A 12825-nucleotide genomic window follows, 5' to 3' on the forward strand; every position below is an offset into this window, starting at 1 on the left:
TCTGTTATCTATTTTTCTTCTTTTATCCTGCATGTCCTCTTTTGCAAGGGCCTTCAACAGCAACAACTTTAGCTTGTAAACTTTTCCTCCCCACATTCTCCAATGAACATTTTTCAAAGGCCTCTTAAAGACTGACAAACAGATATATATATATATTTTTTTTTTTCCCTCTACCATAAAGACTATTCTTGGAATGAGATCTGGACTGCTTTACATTTCGCCATCACTCTTTTTCACTCTTCTTTTTTACTTTCAATAGAAGAAAAACTTCTAATGATGATTTTTGTCAGGGGATCCTAAAGGAATAGCTTAGAAGTAGTTCTAAATCACTTTTGAAAATGGCTGTCCAGGACTTTTGGAAACAAAGGACTTAATGGTATTTGTTTTCCATTTGAAGGAACTTCGCAAAGTTCAGAGCCTGTCATATCTCAACTACTTGAATAATGACATACCACACACATGTGGCATAGCTTCTTTCATGTCGAAAAGGGGAAGAAACCAAACCACAAGACAAGCAAACTACCCGAGACCGAACCAGCAAACTGCCAGGGAAATAAATACTCTGTTTTATAATTCCATATACTAACTTCAAAAATTGCTCTGCTGAAAAGAGGAGGACTGAATTTGGTACAGAGGATACTACAGAGCTGTAGTCACCTGGAGAATACACCTGTGTACAACAATATAAACGACTTGCTTCAAAATAACCATTATAGTCGTCATCATTATTCCTACTTCACCCCACAAGGTTTTGAGCGTCTTAGAATCATAGTTTTGAGTATCTTCTATGAATAAACAACCATTCACTTAAACCATGGAAAAGGAGGCCTCTTTTTCAGACTGCAGGATGAAACCCATCTAACAACTTACCTGGTTTTAACTCTACTTTTCCACAGCGATGCAATTTCAGAGCAAAGACATATTTTTTCCCAGTTTAGTCCACGCAAACCCATTGTTGTACAACGGAAAACCGCCACGAGAGGGCATTCTATCCTTTTTTGTCGTCGAATCTCTTGCTCTCAGACAGCATTTTCAAAGAAAACCTTTCTGTACTACTTTGCACCCGAAGATTTTGCATTTAGATGCCTTCTCAGCCCCTCCCAAATACAAAAATAGGATATGACAGCTCAAACCAAGCCATTTGACATCCATAATGTTTAAGGAGCATTTGAAACTAAAGCTATTATACCTATCAGAACTTAAAGGAATGGGGGGGAGGGGAAGAGAAACTGCACATCAGCACAACACTGAAAAATAAGCTGGATTTTTTTGAGGAAACACTAGACACATTTCACTCACGCTACAAGTACCCAACATGTTTAAACATCTGTTTCTAAATACTGTGTTTAGCACACAAACAACACATCCCACTCCTACATCAATTTCAAGGCAACAAGATCTCAAACAGCATTCCTTAAAGCAGAAGCTTTTACTTCTGCTCTATCATTTGATTAAACTGTGGAACTGCACAAGTCAATGCTTCCCAGTTGGTAGGTCTAATTCATCCCTATAGAAAGAGTATTCATCAATTCCAGGATAAATAAATTCCCACCAATTCCTCTTTCTGTTGTTCAGGTAGTTAAATTTATGATCTTAGTCCAAACATAAATCCACTTGCAATTGCAAAGTGAATCATAAATTAGGTCAAACTTTAAAACCTAATAATTAATCAAGTTTGATAATGCAGTTTGCTTATCATTTGGTCTCCATAGCCAAGTCAGAGGTTTGTGAGAAGGATCTCAGCCCTGCAGCTCTTTCTTTTAGCAGTTCCTGTGGCACTGGAGATAGATCAAGTCTTTCATTGCTGAAGACCCTCTGAGTATGTGGCTTAGAAGAGATGAGAATATCCTAATGAACCACACATATACAGAAGAATAATTAGCTTTTGGGTTTTTTTTTTTAACCTGAGAGACTTGGTAATGCCCATCCACTGACCCTCAGACATACAGGTAAGCAGGTGCTAGCAACATGGTAAGTTAGTTCTTGCTCACACTGACTGCTATAGGAAAAAAGGAAAATGATTTATGACATTAGCACAAAAACGTGAAAAGACTGAAAAAGATACATTTTGCTGTAACTGATCTGCATCCTCAGCCATCTGAACAATATGAAGAAAATTTTGAAAATTTTGCTCTAGATTTTCCTTAAATTTCCCAATCCATGTTTCTTACCACTGCCCTGACCCTAGAGGAAGGCCATTTTGACTGAAACAGCTATTGATGCTTTTTATCATGCCCAGTACAAGAGAGATGGAGCTACTGGAGAGTCCCCACTGAACGGCCATGATGATTAAGGGACTGGAGTGTCTCTTATATGAGGAAAGGCTGAGAAAGCTGGGACTGTTTAGCCCGGAGAAGAGAAAGCTCAGGAGGAATCTCATCAACATGTATGAATATCTGAAGGAAGGGTGTGAAGAAGAGGGATCTTTTCAGTGGTGCCCAGTGACAGGACAAGAGGCAGCGGGCACAAACTGAAACACAGGAGGTTCCACCTGAACATAAGGTGAGGGTGACTGAGTACGGGCACAGGTTGCCAAGGGAGCTTGTGGAGTCTCCACCCTTGGAGATATTCAAAAGCTGTCTGGACAGCAGAAATACTGCAATATTATAAAGGTATTAATTCTTGTTGGAGTTCTGGAAAAGTTCCATTGCCAGCAAAGCATACATATGTTTAAAATAAGCGAACCATAAGAACACACCGCAACGATCTGCATTTCCCCTAGAAACAGGAAAAGTTACTTACCTGTTAATTTTCATGTAACCTTATTTCTTCTTTAAAGGAAGGACAAAAGCATGCAGGAAGAGCAACAACTGGAAACGGTCAAAATAACGTAGGTGCCTTTTCACTATACTGCACACACATGGCCCTGATTGTAAAAACTGTTATAGACTGGAAGCCAGAAGACAAACTGACAAAGACAAGACATCCACAACTATTAAGTGCATTGTTTCTTTCACCTTGTTACATTCTGTTATGGCCACACACCTCTCTTCTTACTCATTTCTCTATGCAAAACGGTTACATTCAGCCTGTGCTCCTCCATTTATATACTGTATATTTGTTTGTAAGTCACTCAGCACCACACTAACTTGCTTAAAAACATTATGTTAAGAATCATTCCTTTATTCAGAGACCGTGCAGTAAGGAGAGACAGCAGGGGGAGTGCTTGGCATGAAAAAGGCTGGAAAGAGCATGAAGTATTCCTACACCCACTTTTCCACCCTCCTTAAACACAACAGAAGTTTACAGGTAACTGTAAAGCAAAGGCTGAGGAAGAGAACACGGAAATGAGGAATGAAATACCAGTTCCCATACCTCTCTAAGCCTAAAGAGAACTATGGCTAGAGGATAGCAATACTTCATATTCACCATTATCACCATTATTAGGGACACCCTTCAACATAGCAGCATTGATTGAGATTAGGCATCCAAAAAGGACAAATATTTGACATCTGGGGCAATCTGAGGAACTGCAGCTACTAACAGAATCTGATCTTTCTGCATCTGTCTCACTTTATTCTTGATGTATGAGTATACAGATGAACATGTTTCCTGACACCCAAGGTAACTGATTTACCTAGGGCGATAACCCCAAGGTCTCCTTGAGACTTCAAGTAGAGTGCTTATTAGTTGACCAGCAACCAAAGGTCCATAAAAATCAGTGCATTTTTGCTGCTCTACAAAAAAGTTAAGCTAGAAGTTTGGAAAACAGCTGCAATATCCATTAATATCTGGGATCTCAATGCTTCTTTGAGACCAACAAATGAGAAATCCGTTCAAATTCACACCTCCTCCAATTCATGGCTGCGTCTCAAAACCCCTACAACAGACAAAGGGTATCTTTCTGCACAAGGACATCAAAACAAAATACTTCTATGGTCTGTCTTCAGAAGAAGATGCAAAGTTGGATTCTATTCCTAGCACAGGCTTTTGAAGACACCAAGGCTGGCATTTGCAGAAGCTGTTAAGGGTTCAAAGTTTCTAAATAACACACTTGAAACCAATGATATATGCCTATGGTAATGTTTTCTGCACTTCAGCATCATTCCTGCAAATGGTCACCAAACAGCATCAAAGCTCCAACAGATAATACTCTGAAGAGCTATAGCTGCCTTTTGCGGATAGCTCAACAGCTTTTTGGAGTATTTGGTACTTACATTGGACAAAAGGTCCAGTTCACATAATTTATACAAAGGGAGCTCAACTTTCAGATTCTCTCTTCCTGTTTGTCCTCCAGCACACAAACATGTATGATGACTAACAGAGCTAGTCTCTTAAGACAGAAAGAAAACCTTTCCAGAAGTTACACATTCTAATGTGGTACAAAATCCCCAAATTTTCTATGATGATTTCTGTTTCAGTATTCATGAAATTTTTACCTGCTCCTTCTCAGACTGGGAACCAGAACATATTAAGTGCAGAAGTTACTAATGCAATGAGCAGCTTAACAATACACACTTACCTTGTTACTGCAAACAGCTACGGAAGTCAGAATAAACATAACACACAAGTTTACAAAGAGTCTCCAAATTTTATTTAAAGAAACATGTTCAAATGCAGCATTGAAAACAGAGAGAGTGGAATGCCAATAGTCAGAGACTTATGCTGAGTTATGTTTTCTTTGATAAACTAGCACCATTGAATCACAAGTCACAGACTAAATTATTTCTAGAGGTGTAAAACACCTCCACCATTATAAAATCTCTGAGTTCTATTAACAATTGTTCTCAATTTACTACTCCTAAAGAGATGAAAGCAGTTTGAAGTACAACTTTTCGTATCTACTCATTGTTCAAGTTACCCATAAAAGACAGTTTATTCTTAAGTCTAAACATCCTGACCAAGGGGAAAAAATGTCTAAAAGTCAGCTTCACAAGTCTTTACAAACTAAACAAGTAAGAAAGATCTACTGTGTTATAAATATACACAGTACAATATGTACAAGTCTGATCTTACAAAATAAGAGCTTCCCAGTCCATAAAAATACTAACTCAACTACAAAATTTTCTTAGTGTTTAGTCAAGCTGTCTCAAGCAGTCACTATATCAAATTCCTAAAACACTGACTTGTTCCATAGCACAGCAGCTTGAACATGTTCACAATGAGAAAGAGCCCAACACTTCACCATAAAACTGATTTCTAATCCTAATTTCCCACTCAAGTTCAGTGGCAATGTTAGTGTTTGCTATCTATTATAATGTCACAAGACCTTTACATATTTCTAGACTGTGTTCGAACTATTCAAAGTGCTGAAAGTGCAATCAAAGAATAGAGTTTTGTATCCATTTTCCAGTACACCCTTCTCTGGCACTGGCAACAATAGCCAAGTATTTATCGGTCTGTGAGGTCAAAAAGGCACACGCCCATTTGTACACGCTCAGGTAGGTATGCACAGAAACACACATGCACTTTGCTTTAAAGGCCTGCCCCTAAATATCAAAATGCTTCTTTTTGAGTAGGGAGCTTCAAGAATTCCTTACAAATGGTTTAATGCAGATGCCTGGAATTCATAAATACCTTGATAAAAACTGCTTAAAATGACTGAGATGGTGGTGAAAAAAATGGGTTTGGCTTTAAACTTATGGTATCCAATTATTGCTCTGGAATACAGAGAAACAAAGTCTATGCTCTCTCACTCTTTATCAAGCGACATCCAGGTTACAGTAACCTATGTGATTTATCATTTCATTACAGTTAACACAGCATATGTGAGCATACACATATACATAACACTCCCTCAGTATTTGTTCTTCTGTTGGAGACCATCTGCAGTTTGAATGAAAATAAAACTATTTGAAGAATGTTTCAAGCAATATCCTTTTGTACTTACACATAAAAGTACAAGAAATAACAAAACTGAACTGTGCCTCAACAAGAATACAGACTTCCACCGATACGCAAGTTAACATTGCTTTCTTTTCACTTTCCTTCCCTACAGTGGTCTTCTACGACATGCATCATAATAACTAGTGCTGTTAAAAGCTAAGAACATATCCCTCTTGGCAAAGTTAACAAATTTTTCTAGTGGGCACATTGGCTTGTTGGAACGTTTATAATAATCCTTGCAAAACGAGGTCTGGAATGTGACATCAGCGCCGTTATACAGGATGCGGATAAAGTGTTCTTTGGGTCTCTTCCCATCCTGCCACAGCTCAAAAACTAATCTGGCAGCAAATCTTGGAAATCTGGCCTCTGTAATGCCCAAGGCACTAAGAACAGGTGACAACGTGACATCATGTGCAGAGTAAAGAACAAATACTTCTTCTTTCTTGCCTTCTGCAATACGCTGCAGGCGATTAACAGTCTGGTTGAGGAGAGGATGAGTAGCCAATAGTGCATACAAGAAATAAAGTTTCTTTTCCTGTCTTTCTCTCTCATCCTCCAACTGGTGTCTTTTGATTACTTTGAAGTGTTCCATACCAATGCAGCCACTTTTGGTACATGGAAAACTGACATTGTGGCAAAAATAGCACAAGAGAGAGTCTATTGGGTTAGAAGCTCTCAACTGCCTGGTGGGAATACCTACAATCTTCGCCATATCCACATATATTTTCTCCAAATCATTGTTTTTCACCCGTAAACTGTACTGTCTGCGCTGTTCCTCTTCTAGGTAGTGGTTTCGCATAGGACAGTCGCAGCTTCCAGAGCAAAAAATGGTGCTCCACTGATGCCTCATGTTAATTTTCTTCCAGTCAAAATCTGGCAAGAAAGCATAGAGCAGCGCCAACGCACTCTGCAGGGTTCGACTTTTTCCTGTTGTCTCCAAGTAGAGCTGTTTTGCTGTCCAGTCACTCAGAAGCAGTTTATGTTTTTTTATATAAATTTCTCTTAACAGTTGTCCATTTCGCAAGTGTTGTACAACCCCTGGAAGACATTTTTTTAAAGAAGTTAAAACACATGATTAGAATCTTCTTAGTTTTGGAGAAAAAATAAAATACATAGCTAGCAGTCTTACTGATAAATGGACAATTAGTTAACAGGTGATGAAATTCAAAACTGTACTTCACCTATGCTTGACTATTAGGAAAATTGCATGAAATACGAGGTGCTTGCTATTCTTCAGTATCTCTCAGATTCTAGGAGCTAAACTGAGATATAGATAGAAAAAGCTAGTTCCATAAAATTTGTTTAAAGCCTTAGTGGTTTAATGTTTGATCTGTGGACTAGAGACACAGACTGAATGTGTCTAACATGATTATAAAAGTAAGGTGGTTATGGAGGTGGATCCAGACTGCATCTGAGTCAGGTTTCCAGACAGGCGGTGAATGCTGTGCTCCCTGCAAATTTATAGCAGCCAGTAAAAATACCAGCAGTCAGGAAATGAATACACAGAATGTAAACCAGTGTGTAAATTCACAAAACAGAGTGGTGAGGTGTGGCAATCGCATCAAACCTCATTCTCCATCTTCCTTCAGGAAGTATTCAACCTGCTCGGTAATTCTTACGCTAATGCTTTGCCTTTATCCAGCTGGAAAGGAAGAAGGTGCGTATCCTTCTCACACGCCAAAACCTTTACTCCAGCATCCACCTTGCATGTGTTATCCTCTCACAGCAAAGCAACAGGCATGAACCCTTTATGCACTAGAACATCTATATAACCTGCTACAGGCAACAGGAGTCCCAAATAGTAACTCAGTTACAAGCTGCATGTAATGATCAATCCAGTTTCATACCAACGTGCTGTGTTAGGAAGAGTTCCTTGCTAACCTGACCAGATTTCTCCTGAGGTCACTTGGCAAGACTTGACGCTGGCCTAACACAAATATTGCTTCTGATGGGATCCTAGAACATATGAGGATTTGACAGGCAATTTTTGGACTAAAAAATACAGGAGATTCCTGGAAAGACAGTTGTCAAAAGGAAAATGGTGCTAACTCCCCAAATCTTTAGCACTATGTTCATTCTCTCTAGTGAGTCTCCAAACCTGCTGACTACCCAGATCCACTGTGATAGGCTCATTCAGTCATTGGTATTTAAGATAAAAAGAGCAACACAGCTAAAAGCAATGTGTGGCAATAAAATAGAATGGATCAATGTCAAAATTTGAAAAGACACAGGACAAGAGAAAAGTATGATTAATGTGAATTTTCAACTTAAATTAATGAATGTTGATAAGAAAAATCCACATGTGACCAGTCCTTTTCACAAACACACTTCTACTCAGTTGCACAACAGTATGTTTCCACATGTTTGTGGGAAAGCACTTCTGTATTTTCACTTTTGGTGCACTGATACAAATACATGCAGAAAAATAAGCGCAGAAAACAAACACGCTGTCTTCAGTTCACAGCAGTTCAGCTGGCTATTCTGGGTGGAGAACACAATTCCAAGAGCTGTGGAGTCTGTGAAAATCTGTTTCTTACAAAGTGGCAACTTCCTTCTATACTTGTGTCTTCTTACCTTTTGTTCCTTTCATATTTTCTATTGCCTGCTGACAGCAGTCCCAGATCCTTCCCAACGGCCCTTTTATCACTGCTCTGATCCAGCACTACCTCCACTTTCCCTCTCCAATCTCAAACCCTTTGTCTCTTTCTAATATTCCCAGTGCCCACAGCACCACAATACTCCTATGTCTCTGCTTGCTTTCTTCTACATACTCAAATCCCTGACTGCAACACTCCCAGTTACTTCCCATCTCCTCTACCCTTTTGGCATAAACTAAAGAATATGTTCACTAGCAGAGTTCAGCAGCCTTTCTCTCAGTGGTAGTATTGATGAAGTCTCAAAGCTTCATTTTTTTAAAGAAGTTGTTTGTAATTTCATTTCTGATAATTTCATCTTTTCTCCCAATAACTAGCTCAGTAGAAGTGATAGATGGAGTAAGAAAATAAACTTCATTTTCCTGTGGCGAAAATACACATAAGTAAATATGCCAGAAAACATGCTTTGTTATTACAAAGCGGGGGGCGGGGGCGGGAAGAAAGCGCTAGCTGTTTAAAAGTTTTTCAATTTCCGTAATACAAGCATCAAATGCGTCTGTTACATCTGAATCTCTTGCAGGGGACCCAGTAGTTGCATCACAGGTGAAAACGGGCAGCTAAGTGATTGTTCTTCAGTTCCAGGGCCATTCTGAATTACAAACCACTCAGTAATAGAGTACCTGATCTTCCTCAGGAGGGATTGAGCAATGCCATTGTTCACAAGGGTGACAAAGCAATTTTGTGGTGTGGAGCAACCTCAAGAAAAGGTGCTCTGACTTGTTACAAATAAAGTTCAAAGAGATGTCAAGGGTGATCAATGTGTAACAGAATGCAAGCAAGCTATAGGATAAAGCATGGTTTCTAAAACTGTCACCACTTTTACAGTAGAGAGCCTAATACTTTATTCATATCCCAGCATAACCTAGGCAATGACCAACATTATAAGCTTCCCATAAAAAAAGCACTTATTTCAATATAAAGAAAAATAGAAGACCCTTTTCAAGCAGACTTGTATTTAACAGAGCAGAGGAAAAGACAGAGCTGCTATGGAAACTTACCTGTCTGTGTAAGCTCTCCCATTTCACACAAAGAATGACTAGGGTAACGAGGCAGGCTGCTTAGGGAACCATCCATTTGGGCTGCAGACCCTTTGGACATATGTTTAATGAAAGCTTCAAGCTGAGGATGAGAAGGTTTCCTAGAGAGGTAAACCACAATGTGAAAACTTCCAAAAGCATATGGGAAAACAGCTCAAGAGAGTCAAGTATTCTAAGTATGCCAGCTCAGAAATTTCATGGTGTGAGATTATTTCCTACTGAGACAACATCTGCTCTTACTCAGGACATCTGCAAGTATGCAAAAGAAATCTAACTACTTACTAACTACCAAAGAGCTATAGAGAGACTGATGTCTTGTCATGTTAAAATTATGATACCTTTTGGTAAGGCTTTTGGAAAGATTTTTTTGGTTTTTTTGAAGGCAGTTACTAATATTGTTGTGAATTTAAAAAAAAAAATCCTTACCCAAAAAAATACTCTCCAGTTTCTGAAGTACCATTGCACTTTAACACCACAGCCAAAGGCACTACCAATCTATAAACGGGTTCAAATAACTAGTGTTTTAAGTAGATGATCTAGAAGGAATTCTCAAGTTTTGTAATGTACAATGCTGATTACAATCTCAGCCTTTATTTCCAATTACTTCAGGCTTCAAATCAAATAGCACATGTAGCGTCAATTAAGTGGTACCCAGAAAGTAGTATCTAGTGGCCCCATTAAAATTGGAAGTCATTGTTTTGGATATTGTACTATTATACAGCAAGAAAGAATCCAACACTGCCAGACACTTAAACAGATAAGATACCCCCACAATGCAAGTTATGAATACAACTGGAAAAGAGATATACACAAAAAAGTCTAGGTTAACTTACTGAAACAGAATTCAAGTCACTGAAAGAATGCTTAGATCTCCTAAACTGTTCTGCAAATTTCAAATACACTACAGAGTCAGTTCACTGTTGTACTGCTGTGCTGAAAACTACATATACAAAACAGTCCACAAACAATGTAATCAAAAGGGATTTAAACCTCTAAAAAAAAAAAAAAAAATCTATGATCACACTTCTACAACAGAAATACATTACATAGGGATTTCTTTGTCAAATGTCAATGTTCAACAAATGTCACACACTTTTGTGCAGAACTAAATCAGAAACTGTTTGGCAACCCAAGTCTGCCCCAGATGGTTCTCATTTTAATGGGACTTTCAGCCTGAAGACGGTAAATATTTTTTAAATGTTGCTCACTATAAACACACACACACACACACACACACACATATATATAAAGAAGATAAATTTGGTAACAGAGAGCTTTTACCGAAGTCTGGGGTTTGTGTTTATTGTTCATATTTACACTTTGCTAGAATGATAAACTGTTTTGATACAAAAACCTCAGGTCTAAAAAAAACTTTCAGAGGGAAAAACCTCAGGTCTAAAAAAAACCACAAGAGGGAGCAGTAACACTACTAAAGTATGAATAAGTGTCTGGAATCAGAGTTTACTAGGACAAAGACACTCATGCTTACATACAAGACCCAACTGAGAAATTCTCTTAAATGAGAAAGCACCTTTTGCAGTCATGCTCACAGCATGCGTACACAGGATGCCTCATAAGAATCAGTGCCTCTTTCAATAGAAAGGTAGCTCATTGTCCTATCATTTTGTAAAACTTGAATTTTCCAGTATTTACCTTAAAAAAAAAAAATCTTGGTAGGAAAAAGTTACAATAAATTATGGTACAACTGCCAGTAAGGAAAAAAGCAAAGTGAGACAAAAGCAAAATGAGAGAAAAATATCACCAGATTTTTTCATTTTTACTTCAAATTGAAAGGAAAACCCGCCAATTTATGACATTCTAAATCCACAGCTGCTTCTGTATGATTTTAACAACACAAATGAAGACTAATATTTGAGAAGCAGAGGTACATAAAAGAGGCTTTGTTCCTTTCTAAAGCGGTGGAGGCTTCCTGTTGTACTAAGCGTACATTAGAAAGCTTAATCCAGCTTCAGATGTGAATTTCAAACAGAACTTTTTGTAGATTTCATTATTTTTACAGTCCAGCAGTGTAATCTAAAAATGGAAGAATTAAGTTGAGAAAATTAAATTAAACCCATAAGCAAATAGCTTTTTAAGCTTATTACAGATGTAGCAGGCTGAACTACCAATTTTCTAAACTTTGCACTTTAAAAATTCTAAACACAAATAAATTGTCAATCATAATTTTCCTTAAACCCTGTTTACTTAATTAGCAAGTTTTGCAAATACATGTGCAAGAAAACTAAAAGAACTGCATTACCCATTCTGCTTCTTTTGCTCCTTTGCTTACAAAAACCTAAATTCTAACGGAATTAAACCTGTATTGATAAAACTGTCAGCAATCACTTGTGGGAAGGAAGAAGGAAAGCAAAAAGAAAAGTATTTATCAGTGCTTTGCAAAAAGATTTATCTAAAAAATTGCAGGCAAGATAAACTAACATCCAAGATAGAATGATAACATGTATGATAACTGATAAAATTATATGCCAATATATTAATATAGCTGTTCATATCCATATGTAGATGCAAGTTACTTAACTTTGGATTACATTATTTTTAAATTGAGCACAAGTTAAGCACATACTTGCAGAAGTGAATTATGAAATATGACTGTTAGATGTATTTCTGAATATAAATTCAAAGCTTACTACTTGTTAAATATATTCCAGAGGAAGAAAAAAATAAAAATCAAACAATAGAAATAAGAGCCATTCCGCCTGAAGGGGACATCTCAGGCTACAATATACTTCTATCCTGAATATAATCCTCATGTATGCAACCAAATTCTGAACATACCAGCAATTCTCCTGATTAACCCCGTACAACTGAGCACATAAAAACTTATTTTTCTCAACAGCAAAATTTACAGCACCACTCAGGCTACTAGCTAACAAATGATTCCCCCTCCCCGCCCCAAGATTTCTCTTTTATTTAGAATATGAATCCTCCTGTTGAATTGGCCAATTTACAGATGCCGCAGGAGATGGAGTTTCTAGGCAACACAGCTAAGACTGCTGGGGCTGTTTGAGCAGGAAGCAAAGAAAATTACTCAGTTGTAATGTTGAAAAGACTGAAATATCCTTAAAATTTCATTTCCATAAAAGTAACCAGAAAACAAAAATGGGCTAAAGAGATATCCTTCTGTAATCTGCTGGACATTACGACGGTAAGCTACTACACTTGGGAAATGTATTAATACAATAAATATTTCAAATTTTGTCAGAACATGGAATGGCTTTTCACCTAACACCACTAGTAATAGCCATACTTTTTCCTATGTTTGAACATTTATTTCCCATTTTTAATGT

The 12825-nt window shown here is 37.7% G+C and overlaps 1 protein-coding gene across 2 annotated transcripts in view; it reads right to left on the reverse strand.

Moving 5' to 3' along the window:
- Window positions 1-5894: 5894 nt before the first annotated feature.
- The window catches only part of PXYLP1 (2-phosphoxylose phosphatase 1), a gene marked incomplete at its 5' end in the record, with an annotated part of 55817 nt that continues 48886 nt past the window's right edge, over window positions 5895-12825 (reverse strand). For both annotated transcript variants that reach the window (XM_082320505.1, XM_082320506.1), the window contains 2 exons: window positions 5895-6864; window positions 9479-9618. In XM_082320505.1, coding sequence (XP_082176631.1) covers window positions 5933-6864; window positions 9479-9618 — 1072 coding nt within the window. In that variant the 3' untranslated portion in view covers window positions 5895-5932. The remainder of the gene's footprint in view (window positions 6865-9478; window positions 9619-12825) is intronic.

This window comes from Platalea leucorodia, assembly GCF_965183815.1.
Source record: "Platalea leucorodia genome assembly, chromosome: 8".
Lineage (NCBI taxonomy): Eukaryota > Metazoa > Chordata > Aves > Pelecaniformes > Threskiornithidae > Platalea > Platalea leucorodia.